The following is an 11,929-nucleotide window of genomic DNA, read 5'->3' on the forward strand; positions in this document are numbered from 1 at the left end:
AAGTTGGTATATAGGCTTTTGCTCCTAGGGTTTTGAACTTATGAAAATTTCATTGTGAGGTCTCTATTGGCAATGATTTAGCCCAAGAGACTAATTGCTAAAACATGATCACCTTGTGAAAAAGTGATGAACCAAGAACTAAAGTAAAAATGAAGCACAAAATTCCCCATCTACATCAACTAAAACCCTCGTAAGTCAAATCGTTTTCAATTTAGTATGTGCAAAAATATGTAGTTGGTTCAGACTATTAAGCCAATGTGTGAGTGAGTCTCAAGGTTGCATCAAAGATTTTGAATCTTAGAAATAAAAAGATGTGGGTATTGGATTGTGTGATGTGTGATGGAGGGGGGTACATCTCTTCCTCTCTCTCCATCATCACAAATGCACAACTCATGCACACATATTGGAGGCCTCAATTTTTGTGCATGTCTCTCTCTCTCTCTCTCTCTCTCTCTCTCTCTCTCTCTCTCTCTCTCTCTCTCTCTCTCTCTCTCTCTCTCTCTCTCTCTCTCTCTCTCTCTCTCTCTCTCTCTCTCTCTCTCCGAATGGTTGAATCATGCAATGATGAAAGTGAGGATGTAAATGACGATCCTTATCTTCTATCTCAATGATGACGCCTTGTGTGAACATAGATTTTGCTCCTTGGTTCAGGTCTTTTGTGGCTTTTCATGTGGGAGGCATTGCGAGAACCAAGCATCATCGATTGTGGACGTGTCAAGGCCTTCACATCAATAAGAAAGGTGCAAGGAAAAGTGATTTGTGCTATGAAGATGAAGTAGGAGTAGTGCTCGACTGAGGTGATCGGGACATTGCTCATGGTCTATGGGCTCTAGTGGTTGGGTAGTTGACTGCTTGCATGACAAGTTGCCATAGCATGGTGCACCAAGCCCCCATCAGCTTGAGATAAACATCTTTAGGCATATTATAGTTAGAGCTCATGGATCATTGCCCTCCACCTCCCTTGACTACTCTCACACATCCCCAATGTCCCCCTTGGCATGCTCCCTCTTGTCCACCTAGCGTTCCTTACCAGGCCTCCTATCCTCATCAATTGTGGACCTTCTTCCTTATGACGACTTTCACCCATTCAATATATCTTTTCCATGGTATATCCATTCTCTCTCACTATATTAAACAACCATAAACGTTTTGTCAGGATTTTCTTCATCACCAAGTTATTTTCCCTTTACCAATACCAAAGAGATTTTGTGTTGATGGTGGCTCTTCTTCATGATTGTTTGTAGGGATGCTTCACTCTTAAGTGTGGATGAGATGATGGATCAAGAACTAAGGCAAAAAAGAAGCATAAAATTCCCCATCTACATAAACTAAAACCCTCCTAAGCCAATTTGTTTTCAATTTAGTATGTGCAAAAATATGTAATTGGTTGAGACTATAAGCCATTATGTGATGAGTCTCAAGGTTCTATCAAAGGTTTTGACCTTAGTTATGTTTCAAAATTGAATCTTAGAAATAAAAAGATGTGGCAAATGGATTGTGTGCTGTGTGATGGAGGGGGTGCATCTCGCCCACACACATTGGAGGCTTCAATTTCTTTCGCTCTCCAATGGTTGAATCATGCAATGATGAAAGTGAGGATGTAAATGACAATTCCTATCTTCTTTCTTGATGATGATGCCTTGCATGAGCATGTATTTTTCTCCCTCATTCAATTCTTACATGGCGTTTCAAAAAGCTATGGTAATTTAAAGCCCAAAAGTGTAGCATCAATCGTATACCATTGGTACCTAGATCGAATATGTGATGTGTGTTGTGATAATGGAAAACTTAATCTAGTATGTTTGTTACCTCTCTCTCTCTCTCTCTCTCTCTCTCTCTCTCTCTCTCTCTCTCTCTCTCTCTCTCTCTCTCTCTCTCTCTCTCTCTCTCTCTCTCTCTCTCTCTCTCTCTCTCTCTCTCTCTCTCTCTCGCTCAATAGAAAATAAACTTGAAGAGACCAAAAATCAATCACATGATATAAGATAGGGTACCACCCCCACCCATGTAGCCCATATATGCTATTTGTGGTTAACCCACAAAGCATAGCCAAAAATTGATTGATCAATTTATCCTTTTTAATATAATAAAAGCATTTTAACTTCATGAAATGACTAATGTTATTCTAAAGTTACAAAGTGTTGAGGATTGAATCAACCAATATCTTGTGCTGCACATCCATTGCATCCATCAAGTAAAAAAAGTCAGGTTAAGATTGCATGAACAAAATATAAACAATGTTCAACCACACAAAAAATATAGTTAAATGGAAATCAATCAACCTCATATCAATAGACCTAGGATAATCCATGAGCACCTTAGTTAAAGGAGTCTTGGTAAAACTCCTAAAATGTAAGTAGAAGCTAGCATGGCAAATGCATAGATAATGAAATCAATTATAGTCCAATCATACACATACACACAACAAATCTTATGCTTGGAAAGGACAAACATATTTGGTCAACTATCTGTATCAATAGTATGCCTAAAAAATGGATAGAGGAGAGCCATCTAAAGCCATCATTCCTTTGGCATGGTCATAGAAGAAGCATTTAAGGCCATTTTCCCATTGCCAAATGTCTCTTAGCAACAACGATAACTTTTTGTCATGATATTTCAAAGCTAGTCCAATGTTGATTCTCAACACTTCATCGAGTTGTGAGAATAGTTATAGTCAACACCAAGACATGTTTATTTTCTACTCCTAAACCTTTTGGAGGAGGAAATTCTATAATTCTATCAAACTACTTAAACAGAATGGGTGAGAGAGAGTGTGTTTTCTTTTCGAACATCAACTTATTGCATGAAAAAAATGGTTATGTTACCTTTCATGATACAATAGTAAACATAATACAAAGTTAGGTTATACATACATACATAATATATATATATATATATATATATATATATATATATATATATATATATATATATATATATATATATATATATATATATATATAGAGAGAGAGAGAGAGAGAGAGAGAGAGAGAGAGAGAGAGAGAGAGAGAGAGAGAGAGGTGTGACTATCCACTTATGAATTAGGCATCTTTATTACCAAGTCTACTAAGTCCATTAAGTTACCATCACATGCCACACTTGATATTTTTACATGAAGTACCTTCATCATGTTCAATGAAGCCTTTTACCATGGTTTCTAATTCTCCTTTATCTCTCTCCTATATAAAGAGAAGGCGATTGCTAGATCAATATAACAAGGAATTGGAAAATATTGAACCTCATATTCACGCATAAGGACTTTTCTTGTTTACATTACACACATTTTTTTCTTCTCCAAGGATTGTGAACATGTGGATTAGATTTCTCACGTTTCTTCATCACAAATACCAAAAGTTTAAAGTTTATAGTCAAGCCTCATTTGCTCCATGCCTCATTCTATGGGCCACCTTGTTAATCCAAAATGGAACACACTAATAAGAACAAAACGTATACTTATGGATTTACTATAACTATAAGAATATCTTATTTAGACAACTAGAATATTAGGAGGCTAGGAGAAGATATCCTCAAACTCTGAATCAAAGCTCATGTTCTACTAATATATAGTAAATATAATGTTAGTGTCTACCACCATTAGAATAATAATAACAAAACCAATCCCATAAGCATTGTCAAGCTCTCATAAGAAGAATAAGTTGGAGATTAAACTTGTGAAATGGAAGATATGACTTGAGAACTAATTGAAGAGGATGAGTGCCACACGTCTCTTTTTGAATACATGAGAAAATCATGAACTCCAAGCATCTAATTTCCTTGAGATTACTTGAATGGAACAATCAAAGTTTTAGGGTTTGGTTGAAGTATAATCACTGGTTGAAGACACATAAGCAATTGAAATTATGTATGAACAATTCATCGAAGTTGCCAATTGCAAGACCATTGGGAAGAGTGAATTATTTAGGTGCCCACTAGCAAAGATTGTTCAATGTTTATCATGTGCATGGGAAGATTGTTGTGTAAGTGGTGAGAACATGCGTCCTTGAAATTAGTTTTGAAACATTAATCAGCAACATGGAGATGATCTAAAAAATGAATAAATCTTGTTGCCTCTTGCAAGGGGATGTTTCAAATAATTCAATCTTTATTGGGAGATGTGAAAAGGTCGATTACAAATTCTTTTTTGGGCTGGGATTCAAACCATCTAATCTTTATTGGGAGATATGAATAGTTCCATGGCACGTGAGAGAAGGGTGCTGATTGATATCATGACTGTGGGTGACCATTATGTGAATGATATAAACTTGCCTCATTATCAACACTTAGCCCTTTATTTATAAGCTATGTCAATTCAGGGATTGTCTTAGACTTGTTTGGGTGGACATATTGCAACCATTACGTTACTAAACAAATTGCAAAAAACCAATATGCTACAAGGCACATCCCATGTGTCTCGAGGGTGGAAAGGTGCGGTGTTCATGGTAAACATTTTTTGGAGTTGATACAAAAACCTTCAACCTTGACAAATGTGCAAGGGTTTTCTTACATATTGCAAGTTTTCTGGTCATTGTCTACTTAAAATGACCCTAGATTTCAAAAGGAAAAGACCTTCTCTCCAAAGATTTCAAGGATCTGGTTTTAAATTCAACAGTTCACTTCGCATGAAACCTCAAAATTTATTTATTATTATTTTTTTTGAGAAGGCTTGAACTTTGAAAGATGTTTCAAGGATGTACCGCGCACCCATGTACAGACCTACATGCTCGAGCCAGTAGGGCTACAACCCTATTACTTTGATTTTTACAGCCATATAACATCGATTTTCCGTGAATGCTAATGCCGATGGGAAAGGTGGCAAAGCAAGTTGAAATTTTGAGAAGGAACGAACCATGGCCACCAAAAGAACTTACACATGGAGATTTGAATTGCACCAACAGTATGTAATATATAAATAATAATAGGCATTTGAAATGCATCATCAACCATATATAAATTAAGTCTCAAGCAGGACAGCCAATACTTGTGCATGGCGGGGCAAGCCTATTGGCTCGCAGTTTATGGCCCGTAAACGGACAAGGGCGAGGTCCGGTACAAACCTCTCTCGGCTTCGCGCTTCGTGGAGCTGCTAGGGTTTCCTTGTTAGGGTTTTGGTGGCGAGCCTGCGGCCTCCTGCTCCCTCCCCTGCTTCTGCACACAGGTATGCACTCCCAAGCCTCCAAATTCTACCTTTTCTCCGGTTTAATTCCCTGCTTTTTCTGTTTCTCCCATGTCTCTTTACCTGTGTATCATTCGCACCCCTCCTTCTTCGTTATGGCAAGCCGCAGGTTGGCTTCTTACTTCCTTCTCTGCAGTTCTTTGATTTTTTTTTTGTCTTTGTCAGTTTTTGATGTTTTATGCTGTAAGCGGAGCTTGCTGAAGCTCGGTCGCAGTTTTTGCCTTTTAGTTCTATTTTCAGCCTCGAACCATTTCTGTTGTTCAAGACGCAGGACCCTCTACCGAGTCCTTTCTCTTCAATTTGTTATTGTTGGTGTATGTTTTCTTACTAACTTGCTTATTAACTGCTTCAGCGCCCTCTGTATATGCAATGTAGTATCCTAATTGCTGCCGTCACTGAAAGTTGGACTAGTTTCCGGTTTTGCAAGTCTTTCTGAACGAAATTATTACTGAGTTTTCTTTATTTCCTGCAGACTTGATGACGGATATGGCTGCCCTGGGTATTCAACGTGCTAGTGCTCCTTTATTTCAGTCTTTGCTACAGTCCCTGATGTCAGAGGTCTGCCGTGGGACTGTTTTAGCAGCTTTGCAGACCCACCTTTTGACAAGATCATTTGATAATGATCGTGTTCAATCTGCAGTGGAAACCGAGGTAAGTTGGATGGTGTATCTTCTGTTTCGATTGTGGAAAATTTCGTCCTGGAGATATAATTTTGTTTTTTCGATACTGTAGTTCAAATATCAGCTTGTTTTTTAATTTCAAAGACCGCATCAACAAGATTCCATAAACAGTCTTTTAGTCTGATTAAGCCAGCTCTGCTATGAACTTTAGAAGTACTTCATTTGCCACTCCAACTTAACGATAGAGGCTTCTCCTGATTACCTGAGCTTTCAGTTGTACTAAGGTCAGACTTGAAAAGAGTTGCTTGAGAATTCTTAATTACTCACTGTACTATTGACCTTCTCGTAGATTTATTGGGTAGTTTTCCTGAAGACATGTGCTATTGCACTTTGATATTTGCTTTGGGATGGGTCTCCATTTCGTTGAGCCTGTGGCCTATATTTTGGGAGAGGGAGGGAGGGAGCGAGGGAGAAAGGTAAGGAGGTAGGGATGGTGGAAGGAAAAGCGGAGACTGAAGTGCTTTTTTTGTTTTTGGCAGGAGGGCGAAATATCAGGGGAGTGCAGGTCAAAATGTCTGGAGCCAATCTTAAGTCCAGAATTGGATCATAGAGTGCCTAGAAAAGACTATGCTGGATGGGTAATGACTGCAAACAATGATGGCGATGATGATGAAGATGAGGATGAGGATGAAGATGATGGAGAAGATGAGGATGATGATGATAATGATGAGGAAGATGAAGGTGCGGATGAAGGTGAAGGTGAAGATGGTGGAGTTAATGAAGAGGGTGATGATGATGAAGATAAAGATGAGGAGGAAGATGATGACGACGACGACGATGATGATGAGGATGAAGAAGAGGAAGACGAAGATGAAGACGAAGAGGAAGAATCGCCTCCAAAGAAGTTGAGAAAGTGACATAGCTAGCTAGGTCAAAACAAGTTTTGCTTGGGTAGAATGTAATTTTAGTGGAGCAGCATGCTTAAACAAGTGAATTGATGCATGCTTACTGTCTTATGATAGGCTCGCTAATCGTTGGGCACAGATTGTCAAGTGCAACTTGTAGGAAGTGTTTGCTTTTCCAAAACCACATTATAATTTAGTCACGGTGTTCAATCAAACATCTCTTTCAAGGTGATGGTTTGTGCGATGGTTTGTCAAGTTAACAGAGTGAGCCACTGTTTCTGTTCTAAGCAATGTGTCTTGCTGTGAGTAATTGAGTGCTGCATGATCTAAGTGTTGTAATATTCTACACTTAATTGAATTGGTAACCTGTAGTGTTGAGCTCTCCTATCGGAAGATGCTGGGATTGGTTTTGTTATCCAGTCCCAAAATTTCTAAAAGGTTTAGGTATTCTAACTGCATGTCTAACATCACTCCCATCTGTAACGCTGGCTGATGGGTGAAAAGTTTGGGTGTTTCTGTTGTATCTATTGTTACTCCTATCTGTAGGGATGTCTTTTTGTAAGAGGCCGGCTGATGGACAATCGTGGTAGCTTTACTCCCCAAAAGTCATGGCTCTTACAGTGATAGGCTTGACTGGAGACATTCAAGTCAGATTATGGTCAATGCTGACAGTAGCTGATGTTTCTTGTGCTATGAAGTTTCATACCATGATATTGGTGTTTTAAAAACACGTTTGCTCACTGTTTATTAAACTATCCACACTAGTGATTGGTTAAACTTTATTTGGGTGTTTAGGTTCAGTTTTATTATATGATTCTCTGCAAACCAGAATTATGAGATGCCTCTGCTTGTAGCTTAACGCCAACTGTAGGGCCTTTAACGAGGCTGATAGGCCATACATTGTACTCTGTCCATTGTGTTTTAGTCCAAGGTTCTCTCTCGTTCTGAAAATTCCTTGCTCTACCTGTGGAAGCAAGCATTGGTCAGCCCAGAGGATGAGTCCTGCTGGTCTCATCCGTGTGGTAGTACCCATGTAAGCACAAAAATGTGTTTTAATCTGATTCCTTGCAACATACATTATGTGCAAACCCAACCAGGATCTCTGCCCTTCCAACCATGTTAAAGTCATCTGTTTCTGTGTGACATTCCTTGTCTTTCTGAATATGATTGGAGCTGCTTGTCTTGTGGCACTTGCCTGCAGACATATGTGATGAAGATGGGCAAGTAGTATTTTGCATTTTGAAATGAAACTAGTTATGAAATGGTTCTCCTATTGATCTACATGAAAAGAAGATATTGCACCTTCCAATTGAACTAGTTTTAAATGGTTTTCCTATTGCGGTTCTCTGCAGTTGTGAGTGAAGTGACATGAGTCTGAGTGAAGTGACACATTTAAAAGCTACCACACGTAGCAATGAAGCTGCAAAAAAAGTGCCTGCCTGACCATGATTTGCCAGAAGCCCTTTCCACCTTGAAAGGAAATGGTTCTAGGTTCTAAGCTCTTGCTCTCAAATTGTGCCTTCTAATTTCTGAATGCTTCTGTTCCAACTTCCCAGATTTTGCTTCTGACATGAATACAGATGTCTGCCATATCACATGTATGTCCTGGATGGCCAGTTAAGATTAGATGTATATGCTTTATCAATGCGGTCCCAGGTCTCTTGTTAACTTGCTTTATTAGATTGGGATCATACGTTTCACCCCACATACATGATCCGAGGTACATGGTTAAATGCTCTATTATGAAGATATTGTTAATGAAATGTGAAATTCTTAATCAAGATCAAAGCCCGAGTGCTTTATACTGTCTTTGCTTTGAGTACTTCAAGTGGAAGTACTATCAAAAGAGCGGATCCTAGAGGGTGGTTGGAAACTTGTCTAGTGCCCTACAGTAGGTTAGAAACAAATAGTTGTCATTGGTTGGACTGTGATGGTTTTTTTTCTAGTGATATTAGCACTGTTGTGCACATGAGAGAGAGTGTGTCCGCTTGGATACTTAGGATTTTGTTACTTAATTAATGAGTAGAGAATTATGCATGTTTGAAAGTTTTGATACTTGAGGCTTGTTGAGTGAGCATGTTGTGCTGTTGATCTGTGTTGCTCAATTTTGTTGCAAATGGTGTTGCTTCGATTAGAACCTTGTCAATAGTTTGTATGCTTGCTAGAAATTTGAAAAAGTGAGTGTATGCTCCATAAAGCTTCACTAGTGTGACACACTATGTACAGTGGATAGGTCTCATACTTTGCCTTGGAATGCTGGAAAGAGAGACCATGCTCTCTCCATTTGTTGCCGGTTTCTCTTGTGCTTGGAACTGATGAGTATTTGTGTGATGTTCTACCACGAACTAGAGAGCAAAAGTGATTAGATTGCTTGGCAAAATGGATGGAAACAAGTTTTTACGAAATGTGTAGTACACAGCTATGCGAATGCATGCAATATGTTTGGTGGAGAATGGGCACAATGCTCTTCAGAATTTGTTAAGATGGGACATGTGCCCTCCCTCAATCACTCAAATGCATCCCATCCTAACAAGTACACTTTCAAAGGCTTAGATGCAAAATGATTTTGTATTGATTGAATGTTTGGGCTTGAGCCTTGCATTGATACTTGCAGGCAAGGGGCACCCAAACCCTTCACCATTGAGTTTACACTTGATTTCATCATAACATCCATCTTGGTGACCATTCAAATGGAGCAACAATCATTTTTACGACAAACAAGTTGCCCCATTGTTGCTTGTGACATTGCTAGCTTTTCATAGTATGAGGTTTTCATGCTATTAAGAGGTAGCATTTTTAGTAGCACATCACCTTATTGAGGGATGATTGAATGCAACAAGGCTACACAAGTTGAATGTGCCTCACAAAAAGCTTCGTTTTTGAAGATTTAATTGTAGGTCTTTTAATAACATGGCCCATCGAACATTTGTAAGAGAAACCTCAAGAAAACATGCATGCACGCATCCACATGCACACGAAACAAAACCTTGCTTACACTTGCATTGATGGTTACCTCAATATTAGACAACAACAAATGTGGTTTTTTGCCCATGTACTTTGATACATACTCATTTTTGATTCCTCTTCACACAAATTGTGTTCATGTTGTTAAACTTAAAGAGATGGTGCATCTTTGATTCTTCACAAAACCTTCGTACTTTTGGTTCATCTTAAAAGACTTAGGTACCTCCGATTTCTCTTTATAATAATTAGATATGGCAAAGGTTAGGAACTTTATGGTGGCCATCTTATGCCACTGCTATACAATGAGCACCACATTATTTGATAATCAAAGTTTTCTTGATTTTGGGGGGGGGGCAAGGGGGTTTTGGGTATATGAGGGCAACAATAAATGATTGGGTGAAAGGATGAAGTGCTAGAACAACATTGATGATCTCTCATATATTTGTGGTGGATCATGCTTTTGTATGTGCCCATTGGCACATGCACTAGCTTTGGGCATAGCAAATCTAGGTCTCTAAGTTGGTAGTGACATTGTTGAAAGACCCTTGCATTGTATGAGAGGCACACATTGTGACCATGGAGTTGGTTGTATTAACATTGGAAGAGTCATATGCCACATGATACATAATCATAGCCATCATCATTGTCATTGTAAACATTAATAATCATGATTACATACTTGAAGATGCAACCACCATTTGGATACTTGTGAAACCGCTAGTGATACATGGAAGAGATTAGATACTTTGTTTGGTGCACAATCAAAGTCATCTAAGTATGGATTATTGATTGAAATTTTCAAGCTAGATATGAAATCAAACACATCTCTTGCAACTCATTTAAACTACATGGAAAGTCTCTTGACTTAGCTTGCAGGAATTGATCTTAAGATGGATGAATATATTTGCATTGGTGTGTTGTTAAAAAGCTTGTCTCTTGACTATAATAATATGTCAACTACATTGATCAACATGCTTAGTTCTAAACTAGTTGACATTAAGGCCTCCTTGCTAGAAGAAGAAACAAAGGTAAAATCCAAAGAAGAACCAAGTGCCTCTAAAGATGAATAAATGTTATATGTTAGTAATAGGTACAAGGGCAAGAAAGATGAATAAATGTTATATGTTAGTAATAGATACAAGGGCAAGAAAGATTAATTGTTGTGTGGCTTTTGCAAAAGGATTGGGTACACGAAGAAATTTTGTCATGCTAGCAAGAGGTTTCAAAAGGCCTATTTAGCTATTGTTAAAGAAGAAGAAGGCCATGAAGCAAAAGAAGAAGAAGAAGACCACCAAGAGGACAAGCCTTATGAATCCTTCTATTCTGATAGACTTTTTTAGCCTTGTATTGTCTAGTCCTAATGCTTGTGACATAAGCTTGTAAACTCCTCATGTAACCTTGTACTATAGTCTCTTTACACTTTGTGAGGCCCTTGTTACAGCCTTTAGATGTCCACCATGTCTTTGGTATCCACACTTAGTCTTTTTTGCAACAGCCTCTGGTGTTTACTAAGTTTGTGGTGTGCTCACACTTTGCAGGTGGTTGGTCACTAAAGCCTCTACACACTTTGTACTTTTTTGGTTGTGATTGAGGAGGGGTGTTGAAATATTGGCAATCACACATAGCTTAGCCTCTTTGTATGGAGCAGTGTGGACTTATGATGTAGAATCCCATATGCATAGTGGTGGAAAGTGCAGCCTAGTCTATTCATATAAAGCATTGTACTTGCTCTCTTTTTTAATGCAATGATATAGTATTTTTGTCCTTCCAACAAAGTGTGTGTCATTGTCAACACACAAGATTGTGTTTAAGAATCCAAGTCTCAATCTTGGAACCTAATTCACTTGTGTGACATTTGGTCTTGATGTCTATTACCTCATGAGCTCACTCTTTCTATTTCAACCTCCATAGCCATACTCTAGATCTGACATTGTAATAAGTTGATTGCTCTTCTTGAGATGTGGAATTGTCCCTATTCAAATTTTCCAGTCTATCTAGAAGAAATAAGTGTTGGTGGTGAAGCCTCTCCATCAATAGCAATGCTCTCATTGTTGATATAAAGGTTGGTAGGATTAGTGTATGGACACTGTATCGGCAGGGGGTTGATGATTACCGCCAATGTGTTATGCTTGACAAGGTTCCGTTTATCTTGAAAGAGTGCCATGACTTTGCTTGTGGAGGGCACTTTGCTGGGCGGTTGATTGCATAAAAAGCTTTAAGAGTTGTATATGGGTGGCCATCCATTTTCCAGGATTCATTTGAGTATGTCG

At 38.6% G+C, this 11,929-nt stretch overlaps 1 protein-coding gene across 1 annotated transcript; it reads left to right on the forward strand.

The window, feature by feature from the left end:
- Nucleotides 1-4,952: 4,952 nt before the first annotated feature.
- Nucleotides 4,953-6,927, forward strand: LOC148012434 (uncharacterized). The gene is made up of 3 exons (XM_087669636.1): nucleotides 4,953-5,152; nucleotides 5,643-5,821; nucleotides 6,330-6,927. Exons 2-3 carry the CDS (start codon nucleotides 5,648-5,650, stop codon nucleotides 6,705-6,707), a joined length of 552 nt encoding a protein of 183 aa, XP_087525762.1. The 5' UTR covers nucleotides 4,953-5,152; nucleotides 5,643-5,647; the 3' UTR covers nucleotides 6,708-6,927.
- The last annotated feature ends 5,002 nt before the right edge of the window (nucleotides 6,928-11,929 follow it).

The sequence above is a fragment of the Lygodium microphyllum genome, chromosome 27 (assembly GCF_053477565.2).
Source record: "Lygodium microphyllum isolate KBCC chromosome 27, Lygodium_microphyllum_v1.1.10, whole genome shotgun sequence".
Taxonomy (NCBI): domain Eukaryota; kingdom Viridiplantae; phylum Streptophyta; class Polypodiopsida; order Schizaeales; family Lygodiaceae; genus Lygodium; species Lygodium microphyllum.

Excerpts from the sequence above, each read along its gene's own strand:
- LOC148012434 (XM_087669636.1), top strand. The coding sequence starts at position 5,648 with ATGACGGATATGGCTGCCCTGGGTATTCAACGTGCTAGTGCTCCTTTA. Across the intron at positions 5,822-6,329 it reads AATCTGCAGTGGAAACCGAG|GAGGGCGAAATATCAGGGGA; the intron begins GTAAGTTGGATG and ends TGTTTTTGGCAG.